Below are 21,594 nucleotides of genomic sequence, written 5' to 3'. Positions count from 1 at the left end.
AATTAACTAGCCGGATTAAGAATTAACAAAGCTTAATAGAGGCAGATTAAAGCTTAATGCTAATTTAAGAATCAATCGTTAGGAAGAGATTCCAACTTTAGGTTATTAGGTTTAGGAATTCGGTTATCTCAAGAGAGAAACCGAATTCGGTTAAGAATTCATCCACGGGTACCATAATTAGACTCACCAATCCTTTATCGTTTGTTTGATTGTCAACTAGTTTAGGTTCCCTTTGGGTTTGCTTTCTTGTCTTGGTTATTTTAGTTATCAATTACTCATGCATCTCCCTTAGAACTTAGATTATAGCTATTAGTTAGTTTAGAAAGTATTCATCACTCATTTTAGGTTAATATAACAAAGAACAAAGGAGTAACTCTGGGCTTTCACTTTCCCGAGGAATACGACCTTGATACTCGCCATTAGTGCTAGACTGCATCGATAGGTACACTGCCTTAAATTGTAGCTAACATAAACTAGAGTGAAATTTGCTATTTGTTAATTTAGCCAATTTTTTTTCTTTTCTTATTATTTTATGATTTTTATTTTTATTTGTTTATTTATTTTATTTTATTTGTACATATTTGTTTAGTTTAAGTTTATCAATCAGATAGTGAATGATAAGGAGGTTCAATGCTAAACTCAAACTCTTTGTATGTCGCATTGGAAAATTGGATTAGGAACCAAGAGAGTGCTAAAAATTGGGATGCCCGTGCATCTTTAGAAGCTCGAGTGGAATTGTTTTGCAGGGCTACCGATCAACTTTCCACTCCTATCCTTTCATCTCAAGTTTTTTGTGAATTTTGTTGTGGTTTACATTTGAGTAATTATTATCCATTATATAGTGATATTGCTCATTGTTCTTATAACTCTGAACAGCTGAATTATACGGGAAGTTGGCTAAATGACTCGTATGGAAGCACCTACAATCAAGAATGGAGCATTCATTCACCCTTTGGATGGAGCTTAGATGGCCAAGAACCACCAGAATTTCAGCAGCCTAATCTTGCACCATCAACTCAAGGTGAAGAGTTAGTGTCAGAGGAGCTGATGATGAGGTTTATTGGAAGTCTTGAGGATAGATTCCAACAAACAGAAAGGATACTTGAAGATCAACAAGCCTCGATTAAGAACATAGAGCATCAAGTAGGCTTGAGGATGGGTGCTACTCGTGTTAGCTACAATCTAAGGCAGTGTACCTATCGATGCAGTCTAGCACTAATGACGAGTATCAAGGTCGTATTCCTCGGGAAAGTGAAAGCCCAGAGTTACTCCTTTGTTCTTTGTTATATTAACCTAAAATTAGCGATAAATAATTTCTAAACTAACTAATAGCTACAAGCTAAGTCCTAAGGGAGATGCAAGAGTGATTGATAAACGAAATAATCAAGACAAGAAGACAAACCCAAAGGGAATCTAAACTAGTTGGCAATCAAACAAAAGATAAAGGATCGGTGAGTCTAATTATGCTACCCGTGGATTTATTCTTAATCAATTCGGTTTCTCTCTCGAGATAACCGAATTCCTAAACCTAATAACCTAAAGTTGGAATCTCTTCCTAACGATTGATTCTTAAATTAGCATTAAGCTTTAATCACTTCTATTAAGCTTTGTTAATTCTTAATCCCGGCTAGTTAATTATCCTTATCTCTAAGCGATTATTAACCAGTTCTTGCTATTTAAAATTCCAATTGCCAAATGGACTTCTCAATCACACAAAGCAATCTAAACATACAATTCACAACGTCTCATGAATAATGCATTGTCTTATTAATACTGAAAACAAGAAGAATACAAAACTAACCCAAACAATCCAACAATATAATACTAAGCCAGCATAGTAAAGAAATCCCAATGGATTTAATCAATCTAGTTAATCATGTTCATTATCAAAATACACAAGAATTCAATTACAACAATGAGTAAAGGTAGAGAAAACTCGATTACACCCTTGGATGAGAGTAAACAGCCCCAATTCCTCTTGCTCAAATTGAATCAATTCTTGTTCCTCTTGCTCGATTTGAAAACCAATCAATGAACCTCGCCCAATCTTCAATCTTTGAAGGGAATCCGATTAAAATCTTGATCCAAGTCTCTTTTTCCCTTGGTTTCAGCTCAGAAAACCCTTAGGGGGAGAAAAATTAGGGTTTGGGACGTTCTCCCCCGCTCTCTTTTCTTTCTTCCTCTCTTTTTTCTTTTAACTAATCCCCTTGTCTCCGCCAACACGTCTATGTTCCTGGCCATGTTAGGAACACGGTTTGGTGTTCCTGGCCGTGTTACTCTCTATGGCCATACTCCATAAGATCTACTTCTTCTTTGATGTTCAACACGGTCGTGTTCCTAACCGTGTTGGGAACACGGCCAGTGTTGAAACCAACACGCCCATGTTCAGCTTCCTCATGCTCGTACTTAGCTTGTTTTGGCAGCTTTGACGTCTAATTATGCTCCAATTCTTCCCTTTATCATCATTTGACTTCTTTTGGACCTAATGCACACAAACAGATGCATAAGGTGAGTGTTGGGACCAATTCACATCCAAATGTCTATAAAATCAATCTTAAAAACCCCATTTAGATGTGTGTATTTTACGCACATCACACACAAATGAACAAAAGGAAGAAGGTTAGCAAACACAGACATTACTATATAAAGCATCCTTTCGACCTTATTTCTCTCACACACGGTTCATGGTGAGTCTTTTTTCCCTAGGATTTTTAGGTCTAGGTTTTCTATTGATAAGGGATAGTAGGCTCAACATGCATGTCATGAGCTCTCAAAGCATATTAGAGCAAACAAGGCCATCATGTTTTTCAATATAAGCATAAAGCCTACATATTCTTAAACAAGGCGATGTTTTTCAATATAAGCATAAAGCCTACATATTCTTAGGCCTAAAGCCTGATTCTACATATTTTACGGCCAAGGCTTTCCAATGTGTGGGCTTAAGTACTTACGAGGATAAACATCTCAAATAGTAAGCAAAATGGATTCCTAGGTTGCTACTATCTGTCATTACCATGGATAAAAGTCTCCGACAAGAAAAAGGTGTTCTTTCTTGGCTCGTCTCCCCACTCAAGGGTCCATGCGACAAAGGAAATTCACTCATTATCTTGAGTAATGGTTTGCTAGTGTTTCAATTCCAAGGTTCGAGTGGAACCATGAGAACCACTAACCGACGCCATTAAGGCTATTGGGACCAAAAAGTAACAATGAAAATGATGTAAGAATCACTCGTTCAATAATAAAACTAAAGACAGAGATACACTAGAATTATCTTCTCTTATCCCTAATGGAGTCGCCATTATCGGCGATAGTTTTCAACCTAATAAAAACAAGCTAATTAATCATAAAGACTAATGCAGAGATGGAATCGCCACTTAGGTAATTCTTCAAGACACTTTTACTAATTAAGTGGCGTACTAGATTTCATTAGGAAGCTTTGCCACATCTAGAGATGGATTCTAGAAAAGTAATTTTAGGTCTAATTTTTCTCAATCCTAACTTGGATTTTCCCATCCTCAATCTTTCTAGACTCGAGAAAGGCAGTAACTTTCATCATAGGCTTTTTCGTAATCTCTAGATATCTGGATTCAGAAAATGGATGTTGACAAAGGTTGTGTCTACTTTTCCTTATAAAAATTCAATTAAGAATAAACTAAACCTTTCATACCAAGCTCTAGGAGCTTGTTTTAGACCATATAAGGCTTTAAAGACATGATCTAGAGATTTGTGATTTTTAAAGTTATGAGGTTTTTCAACATAAACTTCTTTCTCAATGAAACCATTTAAAACCGCAATTTTCACATCTATTTGAAATAATTTGAAGTTCATGTGACGTGCATAAGCCACGAGTGTTCTATTGGCTTCTAATCTAGCAACCAGAGCAAAGGTCTCATCATAATCAATGCCTTCCTCTTGATTGTAACCTTTTGTAACCAATCTAGCTTTGTTCTTAGTGATAGAGTCTTGCTCATCTAACTTATTTCTAAATATCCATTTGCACCTAATAGTTTGGTGGTCCTTAGGTCTAGCAAAAAGTTCTCATACTTTATTTCTCTCAAATTCGTTGAGTTCGTCTTGCATAGCAATCAAATAACTCTCATTAATGGTCCTTGGCTGAAATTGAGAAATAAAGGTTAGATTATTTAAAGCCATAAGTTTATAATGAGTACTTACATCCTTTGATAAGTCCTAAATGACTTGAGTAGGTGGGTGATCCTTTTTGAAGTTCCACTCCTTAGGAAGACGTTGCGAATTTCCATTATTTGAACTTCTTAAGTTGCATTATGAATTTGTCTAGTTTCTTGATTATCCTTAATGGATTCTTCAATCCTTTTTGTGGATCATCAAGATTGACTTTGAGCTATTCAAATGCACCTATAAGATCATTCACAACAATACCTTTCCCAAGATCAAGCTTGCTTTATTCATAAAAAATAATATTCATAGACTCTTCAACTACTAAAGTATATTTGTTAAAGACTCTATAAGCTTTGCTTGAAGTAGGAAAATTCCTATATCATTTTTGGATTAAAATTTACTAAGATTTTGCTTAGTACTCAAAATGTAGCATTTATATCCAAATACTCTAAAATATGAAATCTTAGGCTTTCTTCCATTCCAAAGCTCATAAGAAGATTTATTTAATAAAGGTCTTTTGAAAACTCTATTTGTTACATAAATACTAGTGTTAACAGCTACCACCCAATAGTAAGAAGGATGTTTATACTCATTGAGCATTATTCTAGCCATTTTCGCTAGTCTTCTATTTTTTCTCTCTATAAATCTATTTTATTGTGGTATTCTAGGAGATGAAAAGTTGTAGAAAATTCCAAATTCTTTGCAAAGGGTTTTAAAAACATCATTTTCAGATTCTTTTCCATGATCACTTCTTATTGAGGAAATCAAATATCCTTTTTTTACATTTTGAAGGCATTTTGCAAAAGCTTTGAAAACACTGAAAGCATCATTCTTATGAGCAAGAAAATTAATCCAAGTAAATCTAGAATAGTCATTAATAATAACAAATGGATATGGTTTTCCATCCAAACTAGCTACTCTAGTTGGTCTAAACAAATCCATATGAAGTAGTTAGAATGGTCTAGCAGAAGTACTTATAATATTTTTTTGGATTTAAATAATGATATGTGTTGTTTTCCCATATGATATGGCTCACAAGGTTTGCTCTTGATGAAGTTCACCTTAGGAAGTCCATTCATTAGCTCCTCTTTGGATAACTTATATAGGAGCTCCATACTTGCATGACCAAGTCTTCTATGCCATAGCCAAGGTTCATCAGTAATAGACACAAAACACTTGAAAGATTGGTTAGCAACCTTGTATAAGTCAATTGAGTATGTATTTACACTTCTTTCTCCTTTACATACTACTTTGTCATAGGCTATTGACATGGCATCCATTACAGTTAAAAGTGACTTTATTACCTTTGTCACACAATTGACTTACGCTTAGTAAATTATGCTTTAACCCATCAACTAGGAAAACATCATTAATAAAAGATTGATTGCCCTTACTAATAGCACCAATGCCAATTACCTTACTCTTAGTATCATTAAATGTGACATTGACTCCGTCATAATTTTTGACATTAACAAAGAGGCTCTTGTCTCACGCCATATGACTTAAACATCCATTATCAACATGCCAAAGATTTGTGCTTGTGGACTTAAGACACAACTATAAGAGAAAGTCAAATCACTTGCTTTTAGGTACCCAAACAAGGTTTAGGTCCTTTAGAGTTAGCCTTAGAAGTGCCATCCATTAAGAGATGCATCTTCCTTATTTTGCATTTAAAATTTATATGTCCATCTCTCATGTAATAGTGGCAAATGACCTTTGAAGTTTGAGAAAAATAAGAGTTGGTCTTCTTTGCCACTTTTGCTTGAGGTTTGGACCTTGCATGATTCACATCATTACACATGCATGAGCAAGATTTATTGGCCTTTGATTGCTTATACATGAATACATGTTATGTTTCTTTAGGATTAGCCTTTAGAGCTTGTGATGTAGTCCTTTTTTTCTTTTGAGTGGGAGGTTTAGTATGTGATTTGCCCTTTGAAACTTCTTTAGCGTTTCTTCCAACCCTTGAAGGTTGAGTGGCCTTAACAAAGATTCTAGAATGAGATGTTAGGGATGTGGATAAGGAAGCACCATTGAATCAAAGTCCATGTCTTAAGTGGAGGTCTTTGAGATACAAATAGTTATCAAGAGACTCCTTCCCTTTGTGAAACTTAGGAATGAATTCCTAAGCACTTCAATTTCATTTTTGAAAATATTATTTTATTTAAGAAGCTTTTTTTTTGAAACCTCATCTAATGATTTCCTTAAGTCCTTATTAGAAGTTGTTAAAGAGGCAATTTCCTTCTTCAAAGTCTCAAATTCCTGTTCAAAGTTGGACCATATGTTTTAATAAAAGTATAATTTCTTAGCATGTTTTGTAAAAGTTCATCCTCATCATTCAATAAATCATCACTAAAAGAATGAGAAGATGAACAAGAAGAAGATGAATTGCATGAATGAGAAATAGAGCATACCTCATAAGAGTCCTCTAAGTTGGCCATGAAGCAAAGATTGTCCTCTTCATCTCTTAAGAGGATGCATCACTCCAAGTAGCCTTTGAGCCCTTCTTCTTTTCTTCATCTCCTTTCTTTCTCTTCAAGTATTTGGAAAAATTTGGCTTGATGTGTCCTTACTTTCTAGATTCATAACAAGTAACATCATCATTCTTATCCTTGTTAGGTCTTGATTTAGAGAAGGACTTCTTGCTCGTGAATAGCTTGTTGTTTCTTCTTCTTTTGGCCTTTAGAATCCTCTTAACATGTTTGGTGATGATGGCCACACCATCACTCTCACTTCGAGCTTCCACTTAGTCTCTATCATCACTTGGGATATCATTCCCTTTTTGAGCTTTTGTGCTAGCCTTGGGTGCTAGTTCCTACTTCTTCCCACCATCTCTGTCAAATTCGTCCTTAACAAGGGACATCTCATGAGTTATAAGCTTACCTATGACAACATCCATTAGAATCTTCCCAAGGTCTTCATTTGCTTCTTCTATATTAGCACTCTAGCACATACTTATCCAAAAGGAAGACTCTTAAGGATTTATTTTATTGATATCCACAAGCTTATAACACTTCCCAAGCTTCCTCATGTTGTTGGTGTTGGTTAGAAGTCTATTGGTCATATTGGTGACAGATTCATTAAGCTTCATCTTGAGCATTTCATACTTAGTGACGTACATTTGTATCATCCTTAACTTGACTTGTTTGGAACCTTCATGATAGTTCTCCATGATTTTTCAAATTTGATAAGTTGTGGTGCAATGTTGCACTCTCCCACATTCTTCTTTAGATAGACAACTTACAAGAATGGCCATTGCTTGCTTGTTTTTATGATTTTGCTTCTTCTAACCATATATCCATTTTTTTCTAGGAAGGATTCTTTCTTCAACATTCTTGATTTTGATAGGAGCCTTCCACTCCTTTATTACATAGTCTCACACCTTAGTTCCATATGAATCCAAATAGATCTCAATACATAATTTCCAAAATGCGCAATCGTATCCATCAAAGTATGGCTTGAGATGTTGAGCTCCTTAATTAGTTGTCATGATCTTTACACTCATGATTAAGCTTGTAAATGAGTGATTAAGCTATTATACTTGTTATTTCTTAGAACCATAAAGGGGGTTGAATTGGTGACCTCAAATTGTAGAAAATATTTGAAGTATGAAAAATAAAAGAATTTTAAAGAAAGATTAAGTGGTTTGGAAGAGAATTAGGGTTTTAGAGAAATTGACACAAATGTTTATAGTAGTTCGGGAACAATCCTTCCTACATCCACTACTTAAGATCACACTTGAGTATTCCACTATAATCAACTTGATCACAACCTTTGGGTTTTAGCAAGCTCACCTAACAACTTGGTGTTTTCAAAAAGATAATACTAAACCTCTTCCCTTAGTGAACTAATCCCTCACTAAGTCCTTTAACTCTTGAGTATTAATGGTTACTGAACAACTAATTTCTTGTATTTTTAGTACCTATGTGCACATAATAATCCTTTGTTTTAGTTGAATAAAGAGATTCAACTTAATACACTATCCAAAGGAAGAATTTAAGTGTAGATAGTTGAGAAGTAAATTTGCAATAGTTTGGGCACTAATAAATTCACACACTTATATCTAATGTCTTTATGAGTGTATTTATACTCATACCAACCTTCAAAGAGTCATTACAAATAGCCCATTGCTCATTTAATCAAACCTTGATGATTTGGCAAAAGTTACTTTCTGCTTGAAAGCACCCTTGTGCTTGGAAAATTCCCTCACGCTTTCTAGAAAGAGTCGTTGGGGCTCTAACGGCTCTTGACATGTGGCTCTGCAACAGCGATTGTCTTTGTAATGGCCACTAACTCAACATTAATTGCAAAAACTTCTTTGTGCCATGGCAGCACACTTAGCAGCGCCCTAGCTCTACTGCCACTTCCATGCATTTGCCTCGAATTAGACAGCCCTCACACTTCTTGCAAAGAGGACTTATTGATTACCAGGTGTCTTTAAGTCCTTAGCGTTCTGTCAGGGGTTCTTTTACATGTGGATGGTCAACTTGACCATATAAAAATGTCCTTGCGCTCTCAAGGGGCCAGTCATGACCCAAACCCTGGGGCAAACTGGCATTAGGACATGAGAGATGCACATGGCTACCGATGCTCGTAAGAAGCCTAAAGACATGCATTCTAAATCAAATTCTCACAACTCAACTAAACCCTTAGGTTTTAGGAGGCCAAAATTCCCAATTAATTATTATCCCACTTATTTTTAACCATAATCCACCATTTCATTCCATAGTTTAGCTATAAATATTTCACAAATATATTATAAGTCCACAACATAAGATTTATAGCACTGCGTCTTTGAAGTCACAAGCTAACTTGGAAAAATAATTAAAGAGAGTCAGACCGCACTGAGTGAATAATATAATAAATATACCCTATAATTAGTGGATATCACACATTCATGCAATATTATCTTTTATATATTTTATACATTCACATTCATACCAAATCTCATGATGCTTAATGCATAAGACAGGGGAAAATATAGAAAGAATGTGAATATTTCTCCTACCACTTCTTAAGTATTCAATTGAGGATTTACTGTCACCCTCAAGGCTTGGTGCTTGACTATTTGGTTACCTCGTGTAATTCACCAACAGGTTCCCATCATATCTCAAGGCCCGGTGCCTAACCCTGTGGTGCCTCCCATCAGATATGGAGACACCCGTTACCCCTTAGGGTTCGGTGCACAACCCTCCAACCACGAAAAACTCAATTATCTTTATTAACCTACCTTATACATTCTTAAGTTTTCAATCATACCAGTGTACACGTGATCTAATAATATCCCCATCGGTCAGGTTGTTCTAACTCATCCTCATCATACAAATACATATCATATAATACCATAATGCATTTTGCCTATCTCACAACTATAATACATGCTTACTTTTCCATTATACATAATAGGCATGAAATGCAAGGGGCTAAGGGACTAACACACAAGCATATATGTCATATTACTCACCTTGGTTGACATGCAGAAAAATTAACCAAATCTACCTTTCAACCCTGGAAGAGCCTCGGCTTAAGAGTGCACAATTAGCTCGATTCCCTAGGCAACCACTAACTCTCAACATCTAATCTGAATAAAACTACTAGAAGGGAACTAGAATTCCTAATTCTATTCTGAACTTCACAAGCAACATCATAAACACACATCGCAAAACATCATCACATCAACATATCAATTTCATCACATTCAATTCAAACAAATTTGTAAACACATTATCAATTATCATACACGATTCATTTTAAAAATACTCCGAGCTATTTACCATATAAACATTCACCATCAATACATTATCAAACATATCATTCATTAATCATATAGTATCAATAATACAATTTACTCAAGCATTTATCTAATTAAAACTATCAATTTACTCAATTATCTATAAATTGCCACATAGGAAGATTGAGCATAAAAATGTATAACTCGAATTGAATACCAAGAAGAAATAGAATCAGTATTTCTCAAAATTAAAGATTTGTAGAGGAAAAACCAAAGTTCTCATAGGTTCAAACCACAACTCATTTGGAGTTATAAAAATCAAGATAAGGGTAAGCCAAGACGGCTAAGTACACAAGACAAACTCACTCGGACAGCTCTTAGTCCGATGGCATTTTCTGGAGATCCAAAAATTGGATCACTCTAAAAATCGTACCACATAAATTATACTCTTACAAAGACAATATAACCAAAAAATAAACGTTAAAGTGCTATAGAATTCAAGATATAAATTAACAAAGTTGATTGTCCAACCTGCTATAAAGTTGCATGGTCTGTGTTAGAGCCTAGAAAACACGATTTTTGGAGGATTTTACCTCCCAAACAACCCTAAAAATAAATCCAATATTTTCTAACAATATCCAACACAAATATACTTAGAAATCATGAAATTAACATACCAAAACAAATAAAATTAACATCAACCAAGCTCAAATCACCAAGAAATCATGCTAGAACACATGCACAAATTATTTTCAGATGGCTTTGACACCAAAAATAAGACCCATAATGATCTCATGCATAATTACTCAATTCAAACCACCCATAACAAGAAATCAACAAGCAAATCATGAAAATCAAACACTTTAACATCAATTATCAAATATTCAATATTATACTCAAAATTCCCAATTTAAAGGGTTAAGACACTAACCTTGACCAAGGAGAGAGAAAGTGAGGACTTGATAGGGAAAATGAGACTCTTGATCCAAAATGTTGGTAAACTCGAAATTTACCTCATAACACCTCTAAATACTTGATTCAAGCTTGATCCTCAAAGAAACTCCTCAATCCTTAAATAGCCTCAATAATGCTTTAATATAAAAGGAGAGCTAATTACATATTATTTATTTTAATAAGTCAATAATTATCAACATCTCCAAGGGTTTTCTAACCCTACTCCTATAAATAGAAGAGTATGGCCTAGGTCTAGAGTTAGGAACACACATCAAGCTATACTCTTTAATTATCAACAAGAAACATCGATACATATAGAGAGAAAACCCTAGGTACCCATTATGTGTGCTATCTGTGTTAGCTACAATCTAAGGCAGTGTACCTATCGGTGCAGTCTAGCACTAATGGTGAGTATCAAGGTCGTATTCCTCAGGAAAGTGAAAGCCCAGAGTTACTCCTTTATTCTTTGTTATATTAACCTAAAATGAATGATGAATAATTTCTAAACTAACTAATAGCTACAAGCTAAGTTCTAAGGGAGATACAGGAGTATTGATAAATAAAATAACACAGATAGGAAAGCAAACCCAAAGGGAACCTAAACTAGTTAGCAATCAAACAAAAGATAAGGGATTGGTGAGTCTAATTATGCTACCCGTGGACGAATTCTTAACCGAATTCGGTTTCTCTTTCGAGATAACCGAATTCCTAAACCTAATAACCTAAAGTTGGAATCTCTTCCTAACGATTGATTCTTAAATTAGCATTAAGCTTTAATCTGCCTCTATTAAGTTTTGTGAATTCTTAATCCGGCTAGTTAATTATCCTTATCTCTAAGCGATTATTAACCAGTTCTTGCTATTCAAAATTCCAATTGCCAAATGGACTTCTCAATCACACAAAGCAATCTAAACACACAATTCACAACGTCTCATGAATGATGCATTATCTTATTAATACTGAAAGCAAGAAGAATACAAAACTAACCCAAACAATCCAATAATATAATACTAAGCCAACATAGTAAAGAAAACCTGATGGATTTAAATAATCTAGCTAATCATGTTCATTATCAAAATCCACAAGAATTCAATTACAACAATGAGTAAAGGTAGAGAAACCCGATTACACCCTTGGATGAGAGTAAACAGCCCCAATTCCTCTTATTCGAATTGAATCGATTCTTGTTCCTCTTGCTCGATTGGAAAACCAATCAACGAACCTCACCCAATCTTCAATCTTTGAAGGGAATCCAATTGAAACCTTGATTCAAGTCTCCTTTTCCCTTGGTTTCAGCTCAGAAAACCCTTAGAGAGAGAAAAGTTAGGGTTTGGGATGTTCTCCCCCGCTCTCATTTTCTTTTCCTCTCTTCTATCTTTTAATTAATTTCCCATGTCGCCTGCCAACACGGCCGTGTTCCTGGCCGTGTTAGGAACACGGTTCGGTGTTCCTGGCCGTGTTACTCTCTATGGCCGTGCTCCCTAAGAACTTATTTTTCTTTGATGTTTTGATGCACCTAACACGTCCGTGTTGGTGCCTGTGTTGGTAACACGGCCAATGTTGAAACCAACATGGCCATGTTCGGCTTCCTCATGCTCGTACTTAGCTTGTTTCGGCAGCTTCGGCGTCCAATTATGCTCCAATTCTTCCCTTTATCATTTTTTGACTTCTTATGGACCTAATGCACACAAACAGACGCATAGGGTGAGTGTTAGGACCAATTCACATCCAAATGTCCATAAAATCAATCTTAAAAATTCTAGTTAGATTTGTGTATTTTACGCACATCAACCCACTAAGAAAGAACTACCAAATTAGGAAATTCATAAAAAGATCGATAGAAACTTTTTTTAAATTCCAAAAAAGGCATAACTGAATTCTCATCCTCTCTTTAATTTAATAGCTTCATCATCTCTTGAGACTCATAAAATGATGACTAACGGTGAAAACCTGCAGATTCCAATACATCAGCATGATCAACATCTCTCTTCTCATTACTTCAATTTCTCCTTTTTATGAAAAAATGTTAGGAATATTATTTAAGTGATTATTCTACATAATCTACATGATTAAATTTTTATATATTGAACATGCTGATTTTATTGGATGTTGAATCTGATAATAACAACACTTAAGGTTTTGAACCTGATTTGATTAGAATTTAAATCTAATTAGATAATAGATTATAATTCCTTTCATTTTTTTATTATACATGTTCTAATCTAATTCTTTTTCTTTTGTGCATGTAAAAATTGGTTATGAAAGCAAAAATCAAAAAAGGACCGGGGGAAACCCTTCTAAGCCTCTAGAGTCGATCAACTCAATACACAGCTAATCGATTCTTCACCCTAAGGCTCGGCTCTGTGCATTATTAGCTAGATTCTCAATTCTTCAATGTATTTTGGCAGTTTTTTGAGTTATAACTTAGTTTTCTATGGTTTTCTTTACACTTTTTTACTTGTAAGTGGGTTGTAATAGTTAGATTTATTTTCTACCCCTTTATTTTTGCTTTCTTTAATGCCCAAATACGTGTTACATGATTGCCTATTTAAAATTGGACAAATAGACTTAGACCTTAAAATTAGACCTGGCATGAAAACTGTAGTCTATTAGCTTAATTAAGATGGTAGTTGGGCCTTAATATAAAACCCATATAGACTTAATGGGCCTTGCCATACTTAATTAGTTTAAAATTGGACCATATTAGATCTAGGGTCACTGAAATAGGTCTCCACATAACAAGTAATTAATTAGGCTTAAAAGGCTTGGTGATTAAAGCATAACTTATAAAATGGGCTAGACTCAAGTAGACCTCACATGTTGCAGTGCTTAATATTCAGAAATATAACTGTTGCATTCATAGGGAATAGCCCATTAAATAATAAAATTAAAGACAAAGATACACAAATAAAGAAGTTGGCTTCTAGATCCATCTCTAGATTTGTGATGTAAGCTTCCTTATTAAATTGAGAAACATCATTCATTAGTAAAAGTGTCTCGGTTACCTAGGTGGCGACTTCCATCTCCGCGCTAGTATCTATGACTAGTTAGCATATTTCCGATTAGGTTGAAAAGCTTTGTAGTGTCGTAGTCGCTAAAGATGCTTGGGTGCACACTCGAAACTGTCACCTACACTAACATGTTTCTAATATCATAAAATTAAAAGAAAGGAGTAAAGAGGATGTTGATCATGTTGGGTTTGGAAACCCTCGAGTTGTCACTGTATTGTACTAATCCTCGAGTCTCAGGTGATGATGAGGAGGTAAAATCGAATATGGGATATGAATCCAAAATTTCTAGGGTTTGTTTTTGGTATTTGATCTTTGAAAAAAAGTATTGTTTTTGGAAAATCTATTATAATTTTCTAAAAGTTGCTAAAAAATGGAGATCTTTAATTACTCTGTATTGCTCTTAATTACTAATAATTGCTATCAATTGCTAATAATAGCTAGCCATAAATCTAAAGCCTCACTTTTGATTTATAGCAAAAGAAAATAGGAAATCTTAGGAATCTGATAATATCGATAATTAAAATTAATTTATCTTTTATCTATTGGGTGTTCTATTTGATAAATATCAAATAGAATCCTTTTAAATTCAAATTATTATTGGTAATAGGTTCTATAAAGTGTATTTTAGCATTTTAGATCGAGTAAATACATAAAACGACGTCGAAAATCAAGAGTTTTTAGTTAAGTATAAGACAATTGTATAGGCCACTTTTAGTAAACAATAAAACTATGTCAAGAAAAACCATTGCATTAATTTATATATGAATGTATATATATTTACAATTAGCTTTATAAGTTATTTTTAATATTAAGAATCCTAATTCAAATAGAAATTGTAATCCTATATAAATTTGATGTACAAGAGTTTTTAGTTAAATATAACTCTATCCTAACAATTTTTGTCAAAAAATAAAGAGCAATGACTTAATGTCCATTACTAAATGTTCATCACCAAGTTTTGCTCCCATATTTGTTGACAATTCGCTGTTATCTCGATGCTATCTAGCGACGGATTGTTGTCGCCACTAAATCGCATCGATAAACACAGTTTTTTTTATAGTATTTAACACACTTAAAGGATAAATTATCTAGATGGTCATAAAACTTTATACTTTTTAATAAAAAATACCAAATTTTAATTTGTAAATAAATGATTGCTAAACTTTAATTTTAATAATACCAGTGAATTTTTTTGATATACTTGGATGATGTACCATTTGAAAATAAATATTTAAAAACTATTCATTCTCTAACCCCACATCATCATTGACACATGGAAGAAATAACTTGTATCATTAAATTTAGTAAGCAATTGGATACATAAGAATTAGCCTAAAATCCTAAAACTAATATACTCTCTTCTTTTTCTATTTATTTAATTTTACCATATTTGTAGGAAAGAATTTGTAACTTTGTCTAAGAAGAAGAGAGAAGAGAGTAAATTAATTTTAAAGTGCATAATAAGGATTATGTATCTCATTTGCTATAGAACAATTGGTGTTATTAAAATTAAAATTTAATAATGATTTAGTTATAAAAATAATAAAAATTGATATCTTTTTTATTACAAAATGCAAAATCTAATATTATTCATTCAAACCTACACATTAGCTGTAAAAAAATTATTGGTGTGTTATTAAAATTAAAATTTAATAACAATTTAGTTTGTAATAAAAAAATATAATAAGAAAATGATTTTTTTAATATAAATTGTAAAGTTTTATGTAATTTATCTTAATTATAATTTTTTAACGCATTTAATTATATTTTTTTAATGTTTATATGTTCGGTTCGAAATTAATATAGAGCATGACAGACAAAACTTTACAAGCGACAAAATACTATTTTAAAAATCTTTACACATTTAATTAGATTTTATTTAAAACTTTAGATTAACAGAAATATGTCTAATGCACTTTTGCAATATATGTTATAACTATAGGGGAAACACCAATCTTTCAAAAAATTTAAAAGGAGCCTAGAAGTTTTATTTATTCTATCAACTATAATAACTTTGTTATTGGAAATAGATGAGGTTCCGGATATGCATATCGGGGCGATCAACACACCAATTACTTTCGAAAAAAAGTACATTTTCCCCATCCTCTGATTTCCCATGTGATATTATATCTACCCACAAACAAACAAACAAACCTCGACCAAAGCTAAAACCAGAACCAAAGAAAACGGCAATTCAAACAGAATAGTTACAACAAGAAACCGAGGTGGTTGTTGAACAAGATGGCGAACTTGAACTGCAACACATCTCCTTCCCGTTTTCCTCCTCCATGCTCCCTGAAATCCCAACCTCCCCTACCCTACATCCTCTACTTTCCACCATAAATTCCTGGTGGTTGGCACCACCACCACCGTCATCATCATTTCCAAAGCAACACCCATCAAATATCAAGTCTATATTGTCTTCAAAGCCTGTGTCATCGAACAAGTCCGGTAGCTCGCAAGCATTTTCGAGGGGGAGCTCGGGTACTGAGAAAAGGGTCAGCCCAGAATCCAAGCAAAAACTCCAGGTGAGCTCATTATCTTCGATAGGGTCCATATTAATCATTGTGCAAGAGTCCATGGATGGAAGGAGCTGTGTGCATTGAAGTTGTGGTGAGATTGTGTCCTGTTCTTGTGGTAATATCGATGAGGGCAGTGACGGCAGTCGTTCAACTTCTGCTTCTGCTTCTGCTTCTTCAGATTCGCTAGAGCATTTTCTAAGTGGTTGATCAGGGAGTATCTGGTCTAAAAGGATGCCTTTCTTCTTCAAGCGGTCTATGTAATTGCTGATATCAAAATTGGTCACAGCATTTGCTCCTCTGTACTCAATTGCTGCCATATCATATGCTGCTGCTGCCTCCTCTTGTGTGTCTGAATAACATTTAAGAAATATAAATCTTGATTAACTAAAATTAATTTTTTTTAGAAGTTAATATTTAAAAAGTAGCCTCCGCAGTGCAGCTTAATAGATCAAAATATATACTCTATGTGGCTAATAATGAGTGCTTTAAGTCTCTTTATGGTAGAATATAAAATTATTAACAACCCAGTCCAACCAAGTTAGTTCTCACAGTTCTTCCCTAGTAAAATTAGATAACATTTTGTTTACTAAGTAGAGGCTGAATGTGGTAAAAATATACAACTGCTCCCAAAATCCATAAAAATAGTGTTTTGGTCGAAATGACCAAAACACCATGATAAAACCAAAAAAATATCTCTTAACAAATAGGGTAATTACAATGAGTAATGAATAAATGAATTTTACGAGCTGTGTGTGTATATATATATAAATTTTTTACACTTCGATACATATACTTAAAATTAAATGTATTTTTATTTATCAAATTTGGTATATATGTGAAAATAAACATCCCGTGTAAACAAGATCTTTCTAATAAAAATATAGTTAATTGTCACTTAACTTTGCACTTAGTTTCATTTTGGTTACAAAATTTTTATTTGTTACATTTTAATCATTTAACTTTAGTTTTAGTTGCAATTTAGTCACTTTGCCAATAAAAAATTGACATGTCATATTTTTCTTCCTCAATTACTCTTTTCTTGTTAGTTATTCTTGTCTGTGTCAATTTTTTATTTACAAAATAACTAAATTGAAATAAGATTAAAATTGGATGATATAAATTAAAATTTTATGACTAAAATGAAACTATTATTATCTTTTAAAAATATATTTGTATTTGGAAAGTATGTAACCCCTAAATAAACTATTGTGGAAAAAGAAAATGTTTGTAACTTTTTTTTCTTAAAAAAAATAAAGAAAAAAGGATCGTACAAACATAATATGACAGTGTTGATAAAAAATATATGAAGGGAAAAGTGTAAGATCTGAGATTTGGGGCTTTTGGCAAATGTGAGAAAAAGCTTTTATTTCTGTTCTTGTTGTTGAGAAGAACGTGAGCTTTTCTTTTATTGTCTTAGTAAAAGAGGCGTCACGTGACTTCCACACTGAATACTAATTAGTGATTACAGAGAAAAGTGAGGCCAAATCTGTTACTGGGATCTGACCAACAAACAAGTAATAGAATAGAGAGAAAAAAATAAATAAATAAATAAAATAAAAAGGAGAAAAGAGAAATTTGCTTTTGTAGACCTGGCGCAATCCAGGCACTATATATCAAGTAGCAGTTCATGCAAACATCCAGGTGTACTCACAACCCATCTCTCTTGTTTTTATTACAAAAACTGTCATTACCAAATAGACTGCTATTACTTGCCTACTTTGCTACCCTTTTCACAGTACTATTCAGCTTTGTTTTGAAAAAAAAAAATCTCTAATTTGGGATTGTAGTTGGAGACTTTAGATTTAATCTAAATCTACTTTTGATAATTCTCAAAAAAAATGTGAAGAAGATAAAGAAATTGTTTGATTAGTTTAAATATCGGTTCTATCTGTGCACCAAAAATAATGAATAACATCTATTTAATCACTTAAATTTTTAAAAAAATATTATATATATATGTTATTTATTTATTTCAGTTCATCTATTAATTTCATTTTATATAGCTAATTAGGTAGTGAAGCTGAGACAAAAAACAAATTGATGGACTATTTTATGTTGACACCCGAACACAAACTACTTATGTAATATTTAACAATTTTGAAAGCTACAGTAAATAAAACAAAAACAATTAAAATAAAATAAAAAGCATCTTGAGTTAGAGGATATAAATGTGAACATATTAAAAGAAAACGGGGCTGCCACGTTAGGTGGGTTGACTGACACCTACAACTTTGAATTTTAGCATCCAGTCAGTGTAAAAAGTTGGCCATATTCTTCTCTTGTAGAAATTCACAAAACTCCGATTGCAAAAGAAATGCACCTTTTTGAAAAGTTTCTCGACCAAAAAAAAAAAAAAAAAAAAAAGAAGAACCAACAGTGATGGTTTACTTATTCCATTTGGACAGAGTCTGCTAATTTTGATTTTGTCGAGATTTAGAAAGAGGCATGTGTTGAACAACACTTCATGCGTAAAATCAACAGTGATACACTGAATCAGTAAATTACCATTGAATCAATGGATGAGTAAATATACCTCAGACCACATATATATCCCATAAAGAATAAACAAATGACACATAAATATAAATACGTTACTTAAAATTAAAAATATATATCACTTATTTATAAGTTTTAATATCTAGATAAAAACACATTTAATATTTAGAGTCCGTTAAAATTTTACACATATTTCTTGATTTTAAATAATTAATTATATTAATTATTTAATATTAAATATAGTAATATAGAATAATAATGTAAATATATCATTCATCTATTTATTAAGAATCTATATTTAATATATTTTTGGTATAATTAAAAATTACGGGTCAAATAAATGTGTTAAATGAGATGAATTAAGGTAGGTAAGCATTCTAGTGTCTAATTAATTGAGGCGGGGGCCAAGTTTACTATGATGATGATATCATTGATTATTTCCTAATTAGGCATTGCTCATTCCTATATATTCAGGTTGCACAGCCCACTTCTTTTATTCCATAATTAGATTAGTAGCATTTTGACGTTCTAATAAAAGAAGATTATTTGTAGAAAGGAGAGATTAGCGTACTATAAGTGCCAAGGTAGAGATACTTGTTGCCAAAAACTCGTCCGATTCGTGCCTCCCATCGACCATTGTGGTGATGCCTGTTACAGAATTTCAAACCAATAAAACAAATTTAATTAAAGGCAAATTTAATATTATTTTATTAATGCATCAACGGACTTAGCCTGACAGCAGTGTATATTTGAAATTAAGTAAGAAAATTTCAAGCTCGAATGTTCAAAGAAAATTGAATAAAATCTTATGTTCGAGTTTATTTATTTCTTTGTCCTTCTCGAAAAACAAAAAAGAAAAAAGAGAAATTACCTAGCAACCCCACGGTACTTAGAAACTCCTCTGGAAAACCCACTGCTTTGGCGTCGAAGAGATGCCAAGTACTCTTCCTTGCTCATCTTTTGCATCTCTTCAAGCTCTTTAGGATATGTTTCTATCTACAACACCCAATTCACCCCAATTGAGTACGTTTTTGCTTTTTAAATATTGACAATTAATATAAAAAAAAAGTTTATCATACGGGGAAATTCAAGGTTGTCTCTGGTCCCCAGTACTTAAGGGCAGCAAGGTCATAAGTATGAGCAGCTGCTTCTTCATTATCATAGGCCCCTGCAATTTTATTTTTTCAATTAGAAAATAAAAAAGAATAATCATTTATTACTAAAAAATAAAATGAAAGTGATTAAAATATTGGTTTGAGGTCATAAGTGCTTACCCAAATAAACTAAGCAGCGACAAAAGTGTACATGAACGTTACAGTGACAGGGATAATCAGGAATAAAACGTAGTCAGAACATAACAATAAGTTATTAGAAAACATTAAGAAAAACAAATATGAAAGAAAAGTCTCTAAAAAAGTAAAATAATTTATTAAATAATTAATATTACAGATCTCCTTGATTTTTGTAAAAACAAAATAATAATCATTATAAAATAATTATTAATTAATTAAGGGAAAATCACCTTGTCTTCCCTTCTTGTTTTGAATGTTATTCCATGAACTCTTATCCCAAAGGTGTGCCTCAAACCTTCCCGTCCATCTATGCCTGTTTTCATCAACACAAAATTTTTATAATAATAATAATGAAAAGCCAGAAAACAAAATATACATTATAGGAAATATTAGTCAATTAGTCCCAGCAATTAGCCAATTGGTATTAGAATATATATATATATATATATATATATATATATATATATATAAATATATAATAGTAGCAAGTACCGGGTGACTCCTCTGTAAATGGAGCTTCTTCTGGCAGAGGTAGGAGCAGTAATAGTGGTGTTAGTATTATTCTGATCAATATTATGGTTCTGCTGCTTTTTTTTAACTTTTCTAATGCGTTTGGATGATTTCTGCGATCGTAATTGGTGGTGATCATGATGATGATGACTACCAGGAGCGACAGGAGTATCATCAGGACCGACACAAGAAGATGAAGCTGAAGAAGATGAATATGAAGATGATGAAGAAGAAGAGCACGGGGAAGTAGGAGACCTCTTCATTTACTTCTTCTTCTTAAGTTCTTCTTCTTGTTTTAATGAGAGAAACAAAACAAAAGAAACTTAAATGCAGTACTCAAGAAGAGTATGATTTTTTTAAGTTAGGTCTCTCTCTCTCTCTCTTTTGGTAAAGATTTTGCGACTTTGAAGAATGTAAGAGAGGTGGGTTTTTTTTGGTAACCAGAAGTGGTTTACCAAAACAAGAAGTGGAGAGACAATGGGGAGAAGCAGAAGCGAAAGGTATTTATTATTATTTTTAATTTACCCAAAAAAAAAGAAGAAGGAAAAACCCTGCCCAAAATGAGTGCAAAACATGTTGTTGTAGTTTAACCATGGGGGCAAACAGCAGTTAAGAAGAGTTAGGGTTAATAGTTAACCATGAGTTAAATTAATGCCCAACACTTGGCTTAAGCTGCAGCCATGCTACCAATCGGGTGTTTTTAGCCCTATGCTTGCTGGCCTTGTAAGTAGTTTGACAGAATCTCACTATTATTTTAAATAAATGACTTTTTAATTTCTTAATCCCTTCTTTCTTTTAAGTTTTATTTTTTATATCACTGATATGTCAGTTACTTTGTGTTTTTCTGGCTCTGTGTCTGTGTTTCACTTGAAAACTAAGGGACGTGTAAGGACATTTCTGAGTTATTTTTAAGGAGTTCTACAATCTATACACATAATGAC

The 21,594-nt window shown here is 33.0% G+C and overlaps 1 protein-coding gene across 2 annotated transcripts; it reads right to left on the bottom strand.

The window, feature by feature from the left end:
- Window positions 1-15,789: 15,789 nt before the first annotated feature.
- Window positions 15,790-21,142, bottom strand: LOC8283400 (ethylene-responsive transcription factor WRI1). 2 transcript variants are annotated; one of them, NM_001323762.1, is made up of 7 exons: window positions 20,636-21,128; window positions 20,374-20,456; window positions 20,126-20,134; window positions 19,931-20,019; window positions 19,723-19,847; window positions 19,423-19,499; window positions 15,830-16,704 (listed from the first exon to the last, which is right to left on the bottom strand). In NM_001323762.1, the coding sequence occupies exons 1-7, from the start codon at window positions 20,914-20,916 to the stop codon at window positions 16,028-16,030; spliced, it is 1,341 nt and encodes a 446-aa protein (NP_001310691.1). In that variant the 5' UTR covers window positions 20,917-21,128; the 3' UTR covers window positions 15,830-16,027. The 2 variants fall into 2 exon arrangements, with proteins under 2 accessions (XP_002525305.1, NP_001310691.1); XM_002525259.4 differs by lacking the exon at window positions 20,126-20,134 and having other exon boundaries at window positions 15,790-16,704; window positions 20,636-21,142.
- Between the last annotated feature and the right edge of the window lie 452 nt (window positions 21,143-21,594).

The sequence above is a fragment of the Ricinus communis genome, chromosome 6 (genome assembly GCF_019578655.1).
Source record: "Ricinus communis isolate WT05 ecotype wild-type chromosome 6, ASM1957865v1, whole genome shotgun sequence".
NCBI classification, from domain to species: domain Eukaryota; kingdom Viridiplantae; phylum Streptophyta; class Magnoliopsida; order Malpighiales; family Euphorbiaceae; genus Ricinus; species Ricinus communis.
The sequence above is the reverse complement of the archived record's forward strand: the minus strand, read 5'-3'. Positions and strand labels throughout refer to the sequence as shown.